Source organism: Pundamilia nyererei, unplaced genomic scaffold (assembly GCF_000239375.1).
Source record: "Pundamilia nyererei isolate P.nyererei 1_Seehausen unplaced genomic scaffold, PunNye1.0 scaffold00019, whole genome shotgun sequence".
Classification (NCBI taxonomy): domain Eukaryota; kingdom Metazoa; phylum Chordata; class Actinopteri; order Cichliformes; family Cichlidae; genus Pundamilia; species Pundamilia nyererei.
Window position 1 is genome coordinate 640,864 of NW_005187420.1, and position 17,817 is coordinate 658,680.

At 41.2% G+C, this 17,817-nt stretch overlaps 1 protein-coding gene across 2 annotated transcripts in view; it reads right to left on the minus strand.

The window, feature by feature from the left end:
- cdh8 (cadherin 8) overlaps positions 1-10,589 on the minus strand; it is a 90,942-nt gene extending 80,353 nt beyond the window's left edge. For both annotated transcript variants that reach the window (XM_005726313.1, XM_005726312.1), the window contains exons 1-2: positions 10,394-10,589; positions 7,878-8,404 (exon numbers count right to left, since the gene is read on the minus strand). In XM_005726313.1, coding sequence (XP_005726370.1) covers positions 7,878-8,135 — 258 coding nt within the window. In that variant the 5' untranslated portion in view covers positions 8,136-8,404; positions 10,394-10,589. The remainder of the gene's footprint in view (positions 1-7,877; positions 8,405-10,393) is intronic.
- Positions 10,590-17,817: the final 7,228 nt, after the last annotated feature.

The following is a 17,817-nucleotide window of genomic DNA, read 5'->3' on the forward strand; positions in this document are numbered from 1 at the left end:
CACACACACACACACACACACACACACACTCCATCCCCCCTTCCTCTTCACATCCCACCCCCTTTTCTGATCTGACAGAAAAAAGAAGACTTAATCAAACATCGGAGAAGGGGGAACTATCCAAAGTGTCACTTTCACACACACAAAGACGCATGTGTTTCCATCATCGCCACCTGCTTCTTACATCCCAGATACTTTTTTTTCTTGAAGTTAGTTGATTTATAAGACACAGGCTAGCTGTATCGCATGCACCTTGGAGACACAAACACTAGGAAGAAGGATTATTAAAGGGATACAGGTGTATTCACAGGTAGAATGCAAGTAAGGTTGGGTAGTAAAGTATGGCGGGTGTGTGGGTGCTGCCCTTTTACGTTCTCTGTCGCCTCCCTTGGCTATTATTTCAGCTATCTTTTTGTTCTTTCTGCAGAAAGGATCATTAAACCAAAATAATTCATTTGTGAGAAAGGTCAAAGCCACAGTCTGTTGGCACCCAGATACCCGAGTCAGGAGTGGTTGCATTAAGGCAGAAGCAAGCACAAAGGATGGCGCCGCCAATTCTCCTTATGTATGTGTGTGTGTTTTCTTTTATTGTCACATTCGTGATTGAGGTGAGCAACCCCGAGCCTTCAACTCAGCAGTAATGATAATCATCATCTTTAACACCCGTTATAGGTGAAGACACCAATCTTCAAGTAAATGTCACACCCACTGTTTACTAAGGCCACTTTGTTTTTATATTGCATGAGGCAGGTGAGGAGGGGGCTAGGGACTAGCTAGGGAAGAAACAGGAGGGAAGCCAAGGTGTACCAGTAAGGAAGCAGAGGAAAAATGTTGAGGACTGTCATCTTTTAAGTGCCAGAAATAGGCACTCACCCTCCAACTGATCCAGAACTCCTTCCCCATTGTCTCTCCTGCTCCAGCCCACGTGTGCTCCCAGCTAACCATGAAGCCAAATGCACAGCCAGTCACACAATAACAACATCCATTCTTAACAAGATTACTCCGGCAGTCCCAGTTTGGCTGATGGGACGTGCATGGGAGCAGAGGCGCAGGGATAAGCCGCCTGCAGCTGCCTGCAGCGTTTCACATACGCTGGGATCTGTCCATAGGAGAGGAGCTTCCTGGGGAGTTGAGCCAAACATCCAGCCCACAAGAGCACACTGGCATGGAAGCAAGCATCTTTAGCTACTACTGCTGGTTCTGTGCCTTATGCCCACAAAAGACTATGGCAGAGGCAAGGGCCAATTAGCAGGTTTCAGATATTCATAATCTGTTCATCTGAAAAATCAGATTTGAATAATTGTAACCTCATTTACTGCTACTAATGCTTGGCCAGCGATTTGACTTGAAAACACAATCCATATTTATAAGTATGCAGAATGTCCAACGTCATTCAGATAACTTGTTGCCTAATTTAGCTGCGCATAATATTTTGCCTAAGAAATCAACAAACTTTTCAGCACAGACAAAACTCGAGTCTGTTAAATTTAACTCTTGATGAAAAAAAAGATGTAATCAAACAAAGCAAAATTGAGCCCATTTTTAAAAGAAACATGGCTAATTTAGACAAAACAATGCATCAGCCAAGCCTGTGAGGTGAACCGCTTTAATTCCTATAAATTAGTTAGAGCAAAGTTCAAGGCAGAGTGCCAGATGATTTAGCCCACTAAGCGCTCCACCTCCGCACAGCCAGCACAGGCCAAGCCCGGTGAGCCAGGGAGAGTGAGGGAAGCAGGAGGAGATGAGAGCTGAGGGGAGGGAAGGCAGTTAAGAGAGGGCTGGGGTAGTTAAGATTCGGACTTAATGAGAGGATAGTGTTTCTCTGGATTATAGCTGGAAGAGTTCGACACTGTTGACTGACAAACAGTGACATGGGAGCAAGCTAATCGCAGCAATGCAGTCCAAGGTGAAACCATAAAGGGACCATTTGTTATGAATTAGTACTGATGCAGAAACTCGGAAAAGTGGCCCCCACATGAGCTACTCACTGTACAACATGGATTTAATCATGCTGAGCCACAGATGTGAGTGATAGCAGCAAGCTTGTTACTTTGCTCAGGGACTCTGAAGCCATGTGAATGGATGTGCTTTCCTGTTAAATTATTATTGCAGCTGATGCATGTACACAAGAGAGCTTCCAGGGATGGCGGACGAGGTGCATCCCCTATGATACACCGAACTGAAACATTATTTCAGCTCCCATAAGAAAATACACAAGGAGGAAATATAGTGTGTAATTGTATGTAAGCAGTGGCTGTATGTGAGAGGAGAAGCAGGAAATTGTGATCTGTGGAAGTCTGGTTGTGAGGTGTGTGTGAGTGTGTGCGTGTTTAAAAACACATAAAGGGGGAAATGAAATCAGTGATATTTTTAAATATGGCATATCATACTTATACTAAATGACATGCTGGTAAAAATAAAATTCTTAGCAATAACATTTAAGCTACAAGCACTGTCAGTACACTGGAAAGGTAATCAGGCCAGTGAGGATGAGATCACCTGGAAATTTGAAACACTGTAGATTTCAACCTGCAATTTCTGCTCAAAGCACATATCGTGCAGTTTAGAGAGAAATCTTTCAGAAATATGACCACAGTGAAAACCCAGCAAATGTTTGCTAAGATAGACCAGCTATAAAGCTTCGTGGACACACTGTATTTACTCTTGCACACATAACCCTAATGTCTAAATATACTCCATCCAAGCTGGTGTCCGCTCATCTCATTTTAGTCTGTCTCAACACTCCTGAATGGACTGGAGTACAACACACGCATGCACATACACATATGCAGCTTGTTAATGGGAACCAGGATGACAATACAAAGCCATAGACAACCTGTCAAGCTCTTCGAGGGCAACACTAATGTGATCCCACAGCTCTATCAGAGCCATCACTGGGCCCAGTATTTTATTACAGACTGGGAGGGACAGACAGAGAGAGAGATTGGAAAAAAGGAAGGGGGGGGATGTGACCATGGCCCATTGATATAATGGCCCTGCTGGCATTAGTGATGTACTGTACAGGTGAGGCACACAGGGAAAGAGGAGAGTGTGGTAACAGGGCAGGGGAAGGTGCAGGAAGTAGTGGACAGGGATATGTTAGAGTGTTTTTAATGTTTGTTTGTTTGTTTGTTTTTTAAGGGAATGGGGGGGGGTTTGCTTTTTTCTCTAAACTGCAAATGAAGAGGGAATGGAGATCTAAGAGCTGGAAGACAGAGGAGCTGTAGCTCAATATGGATCTGTGTGGTGCTGCCTGAAGAGAGATTACAGAGCTGTATTCCAGGAGCTGTTGTGGGTGTGAGAAACCAAATGGAATGGAAAGAAGTCCAACAAACATTGATGGGCTTTCCTTTTCCGGATTTGGTGACAGCTTTTTTTATTCAACCCTCTCACTATGGCACTGGAACCTGTGTCTAATTTGGGCTATATTTCAGAATTAATTATATCTGAGCCAATGCTTATAATTTATGTGTCATAATGGCTATCAATCACTGGCAATAAATCGGCTAATATTCTCATTAACTCCCACTCCTCATCCATCAATCAAGGACATAGCCAGATATCCGTTCAACAGTTGGAGCCAGAGTAAATTCAGATAAAGGTGGGCGATCCTCATTAACGTCAGGCCAAATCGGCACTACTGAGTCAAGGAGCAAGCTCAACCTTTGATCTGCTCGAGCGGCAACAGTGGCGCCTTTAGCGGGACCAGGGAGTCTGAGGCTTCTCTGGCAGCTGTATTCAGGACTCAATCTCGCCTTAGCTTTGCCTCACTGCTTCACATCGCCAAAGCCAAACACTCTGAGAAATTTTAACAATGTCATTGTACCACACCCCATCAGCCCCAGAGGCAAGCTTACTTGGGCTCAAGAGCCACTCTCTCCATAATCACCCCTTCACAGAGAGAAAGAAGGAGAAAGAGGTGGAGGTAGAAGTGGGGGACAGAGACTGAGAGAGGCAATCCAGCTGAGCAAAAGTAGCTTGCATCAGTATTTATAGAGTGATATGCCACATCTTGTAATAGCAGTCCAAAGCACAGAAAGTAACAAAAAGATCTGAACCGAATTCGAAAAACTGTGCTAGCTAATCGTAATCTATTCAGGTCCAGGCTGAGACAATAAACAGACTGAAAAAAATAATATTCTCTTCTGATATCATGTGAAGTGATGGGAATTTTACCTTTTCAAATACAAAATTCAATAAATAAATAAACACATACTGGGGACACATTTTTTCCAAGGAACACGCGGATGGGTTCAAGCTGTGATCTTTCAGTTTTACCTGAACGTACATCTGAAGGGGAAAACAAGAACGGAAGATTGAACCATTTCACACAAGTCAGTACAAGAAAAAAGGTCTTCAATTTTAGGGGGGAACAGAGCTACAGAATATCACCTTTGCTTCCAGCAAAACACCCAGCAGACTTATATTACACCACCGATCAGATAGTGCTCTGGCTCTTCTCGTTGGGAGTTCTGTCAAACAGCTTGTTTGGAAGAATAAAGCTTGCATTTTCTTCCCCAAGAACCTATGTGAAGAAAGACAAAGCATTTTCTTTTCTTCTTTTTTTTGTAGAGATTCATCTGTTGTCTTTGCTGAATCGGTAATCAAAGCCAGATTTTTCTTTCTGCATCACTGTCACTCTTGGCAATCTTATAGTTTCACCTGAATTGATGAATATTAATGGTCCATTATTCTCTTTGTGAAAAAAACACAAAACGCATTCAGTCCTGTGGTGAATAAAAGTGCTAGACAATAGGATGAGGGATCACTCAGTTTAACACATTTTGAGTACAACTCAGCCCTGGAATCCATCATTAGCAATACTACACCATATGCTAAATGATTGCCTGGAAGTAAAGCTAAGAGTTAAATCTGAGACTGTGAGATTGTTCCTTCATAAACTGCCATCAATCTGCCTTGCACTACAAAGAAAACACATTCTGATATCTCTTTGGTGCAAACACAGCAATTTGTTCAGTGTTTGTCTTCTGTTCTAAGGCAATGTTTTGCCTTTAATGGCCGGGTGTAATTGAGTTTCTTTGTTGTATGTTTGAATAATTGAAATTGCTCTGATTAAAGATGCAAAATGGTTGGTAAACATGGCTAATGCCTTACCAGGCATTGTACAGAAACGCAGAAAAAAAAGTCCTAAATTCGACTACAAAACTCTTTTTTTATACTAAAATAAAAGCTATTTTTCACCATTGTGATAATGCAATGGTAAATCGAGAGCTGCTTTGCCCAAAATTACCCTCTGCCTGGTTTCCAGTGGTCTCCATAAGAGTCTTTACTCGCTCAAGTGGTATTGGTATCTCCCACTCATTGTCATCGATGAGCAAACATGTGTCCATATGAACTAGCTCTCTGTTCTTAATGATGGGATATTTCTGAACCATCCTAGCTGATGATGAGTAATCCTAAAATCCCTTCCAACGCCAACCATTTTAAGCTACAGCAACAAGATTTCACAGCTGTCTCCCCGACTTCACTTTAACAGGTACTGCATGTCTGCTTCCGCGACACAAGCAGGACTGACGGGGGTTGACGAGCACGCCGCTCAGTGAATCACAATGTCGAGAAACGATGCGCTGAAGAAGAACACCAAAAGGGAAGGGGGCTGTCACGCCTTATGGCCGTCCTTCTCACTCTTCCACACCTCCCTGTCCTCCCCCTCCTTTCCTGCATTTATGCTAATAGTCTCTGCTGGGAGAGAGCACCGTGGCTGACACACAGTTAAAAATCAATGGCACAATTTCTCTCAAATACAATCTCTTACTCTTGTTACCAGTATTTGTATAGTCATCAGAGTGCACCAGCAAAAAAAAAAAAAAAAGCTATAGGATGGAAAGAGTCCAGTCTTGGCCTGGACTTCGCTGACAACCATCCCACAACTGCAGACACAGGCGGCCTCACACAGCAGAGAAAATTGTGCAAAATACACAGAGAGCTTTGTGACCCATTTGAATCACACCTCCCACCCATTTGATTCATTTTTTAATTAAGCACGAGAAACACTGGGAAAGGGGAAGAAAAGGAGACAGAAAGGAAGAGAGATTTATAGTCTTAAAGGGATGCAGTGCCATCTTGGTCTAACACAGGACTTATCTTAGCTCTGCCAGGCATACTCATGAGCACTTAACCTTGCAGTGAACGCTACCCATCATCATCGCTTTACAAAAAAAAAGGCTAGCTGCCTTTTTCTCTGCCCAGAGCTGCCCCCCAACCCTACCCCAATCCTTGCACTGTCCTTCAACAGGAAGATGCTTACATCTATGACTAACCTATCCTACAGTCAACTTTGCAAAGCATTAACTGAGGCCTTGAGAGAACACATCCTTCATGACCGAGAACATAACTTGATTTTGTGCCACCAATTCTCTGCTGACAATGTGCAGAACATTTGACACTCTGGCCAGGGGCACACAGCACAGTATTCAAAGCAAACGCGTGTGTAAGCTTGGAACTGAAATCACAACCGTGTTATCCACATATTTATCTTTATTAAAGGGTGCTGACTTTATTCTGTTTTTAGAAACTTGTTTTATGTGGCTAAATATCTGTGGATATATAACTGTCTGGGTGATGATGTGTGAAATGTTCAGTTGCAGCTGTGAGCTACTGAACATCTAGCCTGTGAAATCCAGGCTCAAGAATGGAAAACGTGGATCCGTTACTGTTTGTTTGTTTCAGAATTCCGATGAGCAGCCATTGTTAAATTCAGCAGTGGCTGCCTAATTGATACGGTTGAAAGATTAATGCATCACTTAACAGCATTTTTGTGTTAGCATGGTATTTAGAAAACACAGGTGCAAATCCCACATGGTGGTAAATGTTTAATTGATGCAGCCATATGACTACGCTCAGCATAAACGAAGAACAAAAAAAGACGGAAAGTGAGAATAAAATGATGCACTTGCCTTGTTTTTTTGTTTTGTTTTGTTTTTTTAAACAAAAAAATAGAAACAACTTTTTTGCATCAGTCCAGCCATCAGCTATAACAGAGGGAGTGAAAAAAAGAATTAAACTCACTGCAACGGCAAAAAGTCAAACAAAAAAGACATACTAACCAATTATCAAATATTAGCTGTGATAAACTGTTTGCAAAAACTACGACTGAACAAGATCAAATATTATGCTTGATGGCCTGAATCCCTGCCCATGCCAGAGTGGCTGGGTGATATTCTGAGGGAGGGATGTGAGCGTGGCTGCCAGCCTTACTCTCCCCAGGTGAATCCCAGCAATGAGCTGTGAACAAGCTGCTTTGGCTGGGCTGGCCAGCAGCCTTCCCCTCCCCTGAAACCTGCCTGACACTTCCACACAGGCCAGGGAGCAGGTGGCCTTTAGCTGCAGGATTAGCCTGCAATTCTGTCCATCACACAGCCGCAATGGAAAATGTAACCAGTGCTAAAATAGACCTATTATTTCAAAGGATTTTATCGATGCTATAAACTGTGTCTAAAGAATGCATTTACATGTCAAAATACAACACTAACATTTTAAAATGAAAAGAAAAAAAAATCAGGGACTGCAGTCTCATCGTGTACCTTTACTTTTTGCAAAAAAAGTAAAAGTTAAGAACTAACAGTTGTGTTTGTTTCTCTGTTTCTGACTAACTTGGATTGCAAAAACATCCAAATGTAACAGCAAGAAATGTGCCACCATTATTTGATGGGAGCTTAATTATTTCTATGAGCATTTTCTGACCCTCTCTCGCTGCCTTCCGCTCTCGTCCCCATATCTCTGTTTCCCCTTGACAACCACAACCCTCCCACTGCCCATGGGAAGAACAAAAAAATGGAGGGAGCATTCAAATGGCCGAATTAATGTTTCCACACGATAAGCGAGCTTAATATAATGCTGACAATCACAGCACTCACCCTGCCAACTAGAATTGGATCTGGTCCAGAAAATTCCTCCAGCACAAACATTTGATTCCAAACCCATCCTCTCTTGGCGCGGCTTAGTAATCTTTGTCCTTCGCCAACACCGCTCGCCACCACTGCGGACCCACCAGTTTGTGTACTTTTGGACTGGCCTATGATAGGAGTCATAGACACGGACAGAACACAAGTAATCCACACCAGCAGCAAGGACAGCCACAGATCCATGAGCATCTCCTCAGACCGCTTTGGCATCCTGTCGCTGTGTGTTTTGTTTGTTTGTTTGTTTGTTTGTTTGTTTTACGGGATTCTTCTCTCCGCGTTGTTTGCCCCCTCCTCTCTTCAGATCAACCGCTCCTTGTTAGATAACAAGAAAAGGTTACTTGTGTCCTCCTTTAACAGCAGTGCTTGCATTCATGGTGTGGTAAAGGTCACTTGCACACCTTGGCATACCTCCATAGCATTTGGTGAGGGGGTAACTCTCTTAGCACAGCATCCATTTGGCATTATTCCGAGGGGGGGACCTGCAACGAAGAAATCACAGTTTGTTAGTTGTCTCTTGGTTTTGTGGAGAGCTGTCAGAAGATGATGAAGACAGAGAGAGGCAGAAAAAAACAAAAACAAAAGCAAACTAAAAAACAGAGTCAAATTAACATTTGAAGAAATCAGATGACACAGATAGCATGAGAGGCAAGAAAAAATGTTTCTAGAGTAGCAAAATGATACAACAAAGATGTTTTTAATAAGAAAATAAATTCTCATTTTAGGATAAGAAGTCTGGATGTCACTTCATCTTTACAAATGATCTATCTGTAGCAGCCTGACCCTTTGCTCCAATCTTGTTTTCATATTATTCTGCTACAACGGAACAAATGGTTATGTCTCCACTCTGAGGCTATTCATCCTGAAATATCAGATTGCTTTGCTTTAATCTGTTGTTCTGGGGATTATCCTGATAGATTTTGAGAAATTACACGTTCCTTGTGATTAATGTTTTGACAATACATTTCGGGTTAAGCATTGTTAAAGCCTGCGGTCATATTCCTTAGATATTGGTGCGTGCATGCATGCAATAGCACCAGGTTTAAATAGAGAAGCTGGCAGCAGGTGAGCCATGTCAACAGCACTGCAGCTCACTGATATCCAAGTAATCCAGATGAAATAATTGCTATGGTATTTAAAGCCATGTTTACTCACTGAAACAAATGTGCAATATTACACTTGAACTGCTGTTTTCTGATAAGCGTGAACATAAAGTTGTTTCCGTAAACACAGAAACACAAACACACAAAATTGGATACAACAGACTGATGTTACAGGAACACATAATAGAAGAAGTGAGTAAATTAATGTAAATTTTGCCCTTCAATCAAGAACAGTTTCGGCTCCTTAAATGCTTCCCTCAGTCTGACGGGCAGTGTTCAGCTGAATGCAAAATCAGAGGGTAAAACAGGCACAGGTACAAGGGTTGGCTTTGAGTTGTCCTCAGCTAAAACTGATGGAGATGGAGATGCTACCGGAGCACAGAACGGCTTACTTTCAGCGCGGTTTAATCTTAGTTTTGGTAACTTTTACTATGCACCGAATCTCACTGTGGTTATATGCTGTGTGATTACAGCGTCGCATTCCGAAGGTGAATTCCACCTGAAGCTGCACTATAACAAAGTGTGAAGAGATCCGAATTACTGTGACACCGACCCGGAGACTAAGAGATCCTGGAACAGGTTAAGAAAAAAAAAAGATTAAAGAAGAAGAAGAAGGAAAACGGAATTGTATACAGATGAGAGAGTAAGTGAAACTGGTAAAATGCCAAATCGTAGCCAACTTAAAAATCTTCTCTCCGAGTCAGTCACATTAAATCACTGACATAATTTCTTCGGCATTTTAAGTCTCTGTGGTGCGTGACAGAGCAAGCGATTTCAGCACCAAGAAGACAGAACAGCTCCCCGCCAGAAAGCAGCCGGTCCAGACAGCTCAGCCGCGAACAGAGCGGCGAAGAAGAAGAAGAGCTGTCCAAGGTAGGAAATTCCCACATAGGGAGATTTTAATTGCTAGTCAACGAGCAAAATGAAAGGATAAACCCCCAAAGTTTGAGCTTACTACTCGCCTTTCATGGCTTTAAAATAGTCTGAGGCAGTATCCCGATTACCCAAATTTGCTCTCTATCTGAAGTTTTACCCTTTGAGGAGACAGTCACTCCGTGTCATCGCATTAAACGTGCATAAGAATTCAAAAAAACAAAACAAAAAGAGCATTCAGACATACACGACCGGCTTATACTGGTGACGGAAGCATGGATTACAAAAGAGGCAGTCTAAGTTGCTGAGCTCTCTGTAGACTTGCTGTGTCGCTCCGAGTCACCTCGCTCCTGTAAACGAGCCCGGCAAAATGCGCTGAAGCCACGCGTTGGAGAAAGGGGTTATAAGAAGTCCTGTTCAACCTCTCCACAAAACACCAATTTACCTCAATAATACCTGTTAGGTTTATATATTATGGTGGTGGGCTGTACTTACTAGTGAGACTTGCATCCTTTTCCAGTGCTGCATTATTTCTCCCCTTAAAACGCCAGAAACTCCAATGCGTTTCATTCGAGGCGGTGGATAAATAAGCAAAAGCCGGAGAGTCAAACGGCTAGAAATCCTTCCCGCAGTTTGTCAGTGCGGAGTGACAGTGTTGGTGTTGTAGTTAAGAGCTCCTACAGGCTTGCTGGCCGACTGGAAAAGTGAGGAAGAGATGGAGGAGAGATGCACGGTGGCGAAGAGAGCCTCCCCTCCACTGCGCTCATTGGGTTGATGAGGAGTCGGGTCAACAGGCGCACAAATGAATGCATGCCGCTCTGCCCAGGCACGGACGCGCAAAGGTTATCGTCTCACATTGCCGGCTGCAGCTGTAGGTATTATCTAGATGTGTGCAGGTAAAACGGTTCTTATCGCAGTGTGTGTGTTTTCTCTACTCTCTCTTTTTTTTTTCTTTTAGTAAGTGACGCATGCGTTGGCCTTCGGTTCTCCGGGTTAATAATGAAATTAAATAGGCCAGACGACCGGTGAAACGAAGCCGAGTTGCTCATTTACAATGCCATTTGATATGGTTAAACAATAAACAGATGGACACACACACTGCGGGGCTACCACGGAAAGCAATGGTAAGCAAAGAACACAGAATACAATGGTCACATTTATTTACATTTTTCGAAACTAAAGTTGGTGTAAAAAAAAAGAAAGGAAACGAAAAGCATAAAAAAGGACGTAAATCCCAGAGTTTTTGAAAACAAGGAGAAAGGAAAAGGTTAAACAGGTCTTCATTAAGACTGTTAGTGAAAAGGTCACGCTCATCATTGCATGCCTGAATGTGCGTGTGTGTGAGTGCAGAAAAGTGCATGAGTGACAACAGAGGCCCGTGCTGCTGTCCACATAGAGAGCCCTCTAGTGTTTGTATAGCTACTTAGCAGCAGTCACGGGGGATGGGGGGGGGGGGCGCTTCATTAGCGCAGCGGGAAAAGAATGTCAGTATACTGTCGTATTGCTGTCTTTGTCCCCGAATCTCTTTGTGAAACTCACTTCCTTCCACTGAGCACCGAGCACTTATTTGCCTCCTCTTTGTTGCAATGATAAGTCACGTTCCCATCACTTCAACACAAGAAGTTGTTACACCTTACTACCTTAACGCACGAGAGTTGTTCCTCTTAGGTTTTTCCTGGTGGAGCCCTTTTGACCCAAGTGCCAGACATCCCAATTAGCAAAGACATCAAGTCTACCATTATATATTTTTTGTACCATTTAATTTTCCTCCCACTCGTGCTTTGATGTTGCAGCTGCATTTCAGATGGGAATTCTCCAATCATCTTTTTTAAAAGCTTCTACTGCATAATGCATAAGGCTGTAAATCTTGAGCTATGTTACTCTTTCTCGATATGAATGAAGATTTCACCGACTGACACTTGAAGCGTAGCAGATATGTGTGGACAGAGATAAATGTATAAGAATGACTGCTTGGGAGGGGCTGTGCATTTAAAAAACAGAAAATACTCCAAACTTTAAAGTAAATAAAACAGCCAAAAGGCATATTACAGTAGCTGAAGCTAATATTTCTTAGATGCAGTCTAATCTTCCTCTCTCTGTCACACACACACACACACACACATAAACACTGCCTAACACAAGATGTCAAACTTCAAAGCGCAAGCCCTAATTCATGTTTAATACAAGAATATACACTTTCATAAAACTTGCATTGTCGTTATTCATTGCACGTTCTTTCAAAGGTAGGGTAACAGCTCCACTGACATCAGGTGAATCTGAAACTAACTAATCATTCAAAAATCTCCTTCTGTGAGCAGCGTTTTGTGCAAATTAGAAGGTTTCAACTTTAAATTAGTGATTAATTCCACTGACATGGCCCCTGCCAGTGATCAAAATATCAGATGGCTTCGAAAAAGGCAAAGTAAGTGAAGGGGAAATGGTCTTTGGAACCCAAGCATCCTCAATCGATCATTAGTTACTGCTTTGTCAGTACTATTAATCACAGAGCTGTTGCAGCGTGTGCCACATTTCCACGTCTCAGACTCCACATAACAAGTCATCACCACAGGGATTGTTAGCATATATAAAGTTTGTTGTTTGTTTTCTTCTGCTATTTCTTGACTGTTCGACATCTAAAGCACAAGCTTGTCCACACTTATAGATAGTCACTCCAGGGTATTCTCTGTTTAGGAGTTCATGAGTAGGGATAATTTTGCTGCCCCCACTAATTTCACAGAGTCTCCAACCCAACACCTAGAACTCATTTTAATAAGCAGTGAGCCTTGAAACAGCACTGGGCTAAGGTTGAGATAACTAGAAACTTCAAACTAGCCCATTAGCTTGACATCCCTCCTGTGCTCTGCTTGACTTTATTGGTGTTATTGCTAATAGCTTCTAAGTGTACCTCTATCTTCCCTGCTGTGTTATCTCTTGAAAATTGTAATCTTCTTGATAATAATATGATCCTGATCACCTGATCATCATACATTTTACTTAGTACTTTGACACGTCCCCACTTGTCTTTATCCTTCAAGTTTGGGTCCTCTACCAGAGGCCTGGGAGCTTGAGGTTCCTCTGTAATATCTGTGCAGTCCCTAGGACTGGGTTTTTTCTGGATAGCGATATCTGATGTCATTTCTGGGGTCTGTTGGAGCTACTCATCAAATTTGAGGGTCAGTGCACTGAGTTCTCTGATTACCATGGGAACCATTGTTGTTTTCTCCTTCCACATCGTTTCTAGCTCCTCTCTATGCAGCCAGGAGACAACAGTGAGTGCTCACAGCCAATAATAAAACACAGTGGAGGCTCTGCCATAGTTTGTGGCTACATTTCAGCCAACAGTGTTGGGGAATTAATTGAATTATTAACATAGAAAAGTAGAGTCTGATTCTAATCCATTACGCAATACCATGTGGAAAGCCTCTGACTGATAACAGCCTCATTTTGAAGCATTACTGTAATCCAAAACACATTGCCAATGCAGTAAAACACACCTGTATCAAAAAAAAACAAACAAAAGAAACAAAGGGGCAAAAAGAAAATCCTAGCAATCATGGAACACTTTTAATTATCGATTGGCCTCCTAAGATCTAGGACCTCATCAGTACTGAATCAATGTGAGATCATCTTGAAAAAAATGGAACAAAGGGAAGCCAAAGAAGACCTTTTAAATGACCTTCAAGAAGCCTGGCCATGGACTATTCCTGAAGACTACTAAAAGAAACTACTTAAAGAAAGCTTGCTTAACCCGTAAAAGTTGAAGGGAGCCCCCACAATCCCATTTGCATATATTTTTTAAATGGCAACCAAATAAGTTAGAGCAATAATTCTTTTTGCATATGAAAAGGGAGGAGCTTTACTTATATATCATGCATTCAATTTCATAGGACTTCCTGTGTTGGAATAAATGTCATCACCTTATCAACACAAACTATCACATGGTTTAATGTGCGCCATTACCTGCGGAAACCAGAAGTGATGCCATTTTCGCTGGAAATGTAGTTTTCTCTGGGGCCTTTCAAAGCTCCACTGGTGCTATTGAAAGTCATGTTTGACTTTGTGCCTTTCTATATAGTTCCTGGGACACTTAGAACTTTGATTATACTTTTGAAAATAGTTTATTTTGTAGCACATGCTGGGGTTTTTTTTGCAAATTGTGCACAATAATATCTATTTTTGTTTTTGCTGCAGTTTTTAAAAATGTATGTATCTTAAAATAAACTTATGAAGACACTCAAATAAATGTACTTTCAAACTTATTAGCACTGTATAAACTCTGCTTTTGTACTTATATACTGTACCAAAAATGTACATCTGGAAATGTGCGTGTGTACCTGTGTGGGTCTAGGAGTTTGTGTATGTGTGATTTTCATTTTAACTATATACAACAGAGAAAGGCAGTAAATCCACACAATACAGAAACTAGAGTGAAACAATTTAAGGCATTTAGCTTAGAAAATTATTCCTACTATTAACTGATTATCAGATTAGGTCATGTTTTTGTAGTTCTTATATAAATAAAGTTTAAAGTGAACCCTGTAAGTCACTGTCACTTCAGTTACTAAGGTATCAACACTGCAATGGTCATGTTCAGTTTGTGAACAGTGAAAAAGACACGGTACTATTTTACTGTAAAAAAAAAAAAAAAAAAAAAAGCTTTAAAGGAAGTGGGACTATTGGGACCAGTGCTTAATCACTCTCCTCCCAGGATTTCCCAAATGATTGAAAGATCAAAAGTACCATGGTTTTCCTTCAGTCACAAACTTGTCTAGCTAATCTTTGTGCTATTTACACAACCTGTAGGCCAATAGAAGGGTTACAATAGGATATCAGTGTGTTACAATGCACTCTGGAAGCTGGGCTGGTCTGCAAAATGGCAGTGGGTGGAAGAACTCTGCATTAAAAGTGACAACATTTTCTTCTCCTTTATTTCTTCCTCTTCTTCCTCCTCTTCACCTTCTCTTGCTGTCTTGGTCAATGGAACATTAAAATAGTATATCAGTAAAAGAGCTCTACTCAATAGGCATGTGGCGGGTAGACATGAAAGGCTTGGAAATACTCATTGTTCTTCATTGTCAAGTGCTGCCCTCTCCATTTGACAGTATGATATTAACAGCACAATTGAGTACTCAGGCTGGTTCCTTCCATTCGGCTCCTTCAAAACCACTCTGGCTCATTTCAGGCAGTTTTTTAAAATCCTTTTTAGAGCTACTGTGAATTGTTTAAAATGTCAAAATATGCAAATCACTTCTGACCTCTTTTGAATCATAAAACACAGCATAAAAATCCAACTTAAATTTGAGTATGAGAAAAAATTCTGAAAAATACGGCTCTTGCTTAAACACTCAGTGAGCAGTAAGCAACCAGTCCCCCACGCTTCAAGTCACTGAAAAATTTGTTGGCGATGTATGTGCTTGAGCAGACCGATATATACTGTAAGTACAACATGTGGCACATTAGCATTCCTAAAAGTCACACTTTAATTGGTTACAGATTAAAGTTAATTGATTTAGCTGATAGTCTTAAAGCTCCTGAAGATAATTAAGTGCAGTGCTGAGAATTCTGATATGTTGACATTTTGAGAATGAACAACCTGTAACGTGTGGGTACAACATAACGTTAACTAACATCTTAATCATGCAAATTGAAAAACACGGCAGATTTAATTATCACCGGTCGAATCATTGGTCCTCATTAATTACATTGGGCTTATTTATTCATATTCACATATCTATTCCACTTACTTCCCAATTATGCAGGACAGTCCTCAGACCCCCGCTGATATAACAAACAGTGATTCCATTCCTGCTTCATTAGAGGATGCGTGTAATAGGACGCCGAGGGGATGGAGGGACAAATGAGCATCCAAGGTTGAAAAGCAGTAGACAACAAGAATCCAAAGCATCTGCAATGACTGATAGATTGCCTTAATAGTCACATATCTATATATATTGCGCCTACTGGAGGGGGTAATGAAATGTGTAAGGAGGAGGCTCAACTTTTATCTCTACTAATGCAAATAAATTAACTCCACATCATCCAACAGCCTGCCCATACTGCAACTTTATAAATCATTAAAATCGCAAGGTGATTCAATCAGTAGTACATAGCTGTTTTCCACTATACTACTGTTAAGAAATATACTCTAAAACACTTCTTCAGTAAAGACTCAGAGAAGAGAAACACACAGAACTTCTTGCTAGCAAGGGCAGTCTCCAGAACTGAGACTCACACTGAGAAACTGCCCCGGTCTTTATTTATACTTCAGTGAGCGTTTGTTCCTTACATTGGAATATGGAGGTGTACGTACGTGTGTGTGTGTGTGTGTGTGTGTGTGTGTGTGTGTGTGCGTGTGGGGGGTCAGAGTGTGGCCCCATAAACGACTTCCCTTAACCTGCTGGTCTGGAAAATCCAACAGTTCATCTATATGTAAAGAAGCACTTAAACTAAAACTGACATAGCTACGTTAATCCTACCGTAAAACAATAAGACAAGGTATGACCTCTCTCATGCTCCTAGGATGTGGGGGTGAACACCCTAGAATGTTACAGACCTCCTAGGATGAGACATTCTTTCAATATGCCACACATATACACACAAATAATTACATGCAGCATTCTACCATATGCAAACTTATATCATTAAAAGATTATACTGACTACTAAGTACAATTTTCCTATTAACAACTACCTATCATTTGCCACTCTACAACTGTGGGGAAGTCCAGATTAAACTGGAATTTTATTTTTAAGTTGTAAATATTTATTCTTTAACAGACAATGACCTGCAATTCATTTTAGCCATCTTAATAACAAATAACTCAGTGGCTTCGTTGCATTCTATGAAATCACTAATGAGGTCACCGTGTTTTATATTTTACTGTTAACAAAGGCAATACGTTTATTTTCTCTTGAGGGGCTCCTAATATACTGTTGCTGCCGTATGGTCCATGCAGCATTGTGAATCACTTTTTGACGGCACCATATCATTACATTAGCCAAAATAAAAAGACATTAGTCTCTGAAGTCATTAGTATTCATCATTATTCAGGGTGAAACAGCACAGATGTGTTACTCATGACAGTGCCACACTTTTATGGTTTCTAAATCTTGCCCAAGGTCCTTGCCGAACAGATTAACATAAATGAAATGAACTATGATTACACAGAAAAGAACATTGAAAACAACCATAAAAAGCCTGTGGTGCTCAAGAACATGCTACTTATTTCTTTTTCCTTTTTTAAAGGTACAGTAAGTATTTCTTTTTTTAGATTATTAATCAGAAAAATTAATGTTGTACTCATAAATATACATTGATTACTGAGTAATTTCAACTTTAAACATACCTTGATAGAAAAATCTGATTTAATTCATTAACAACATATAGGAGTGGGCACTGGCATAGTAACCTCCTCATAGGAAGTAGGCTATATCTTCCACTTACTTAAGAGAGGGACAGAGTATGGCATGAGCCCATGAAAAGGATATAAAAGAAGGTTTGGGGTTCTTCCTCTAGTTTCCCATGTATGAGTGGAGAACTACAGCTGAAGAATCTAACTCTTTGTGTAACACTAAAGGTAATAGTTTGTGCCTTCCATGGTTGTTACCAGTCACTCAAGCCCTTAAAAATTAGCAGATCTCTTGGGGCCTATTCTTTTCCTGGCCAATGAAGTAGTAACCATCCAAATTACCAACAGCAAGCATATTGAGGAGAACTGCTGTTAAGGGGTGTGGCTGACAAATTGCACTTGACCTGCAAGCGTTCTCCGGGAAGTATTTTGTCGAGTTTAGAGAGGGGCATGCACAGGTAGACAGTTAGAGCTATGCAAGTATCCTCAAACATTTCTGCACTGGGGAATACCCCTTGGAATCAGAGAGAGAGAGCGAGAGAGAGAGAGAGAGAGAGAGAGAGAGAGAGAG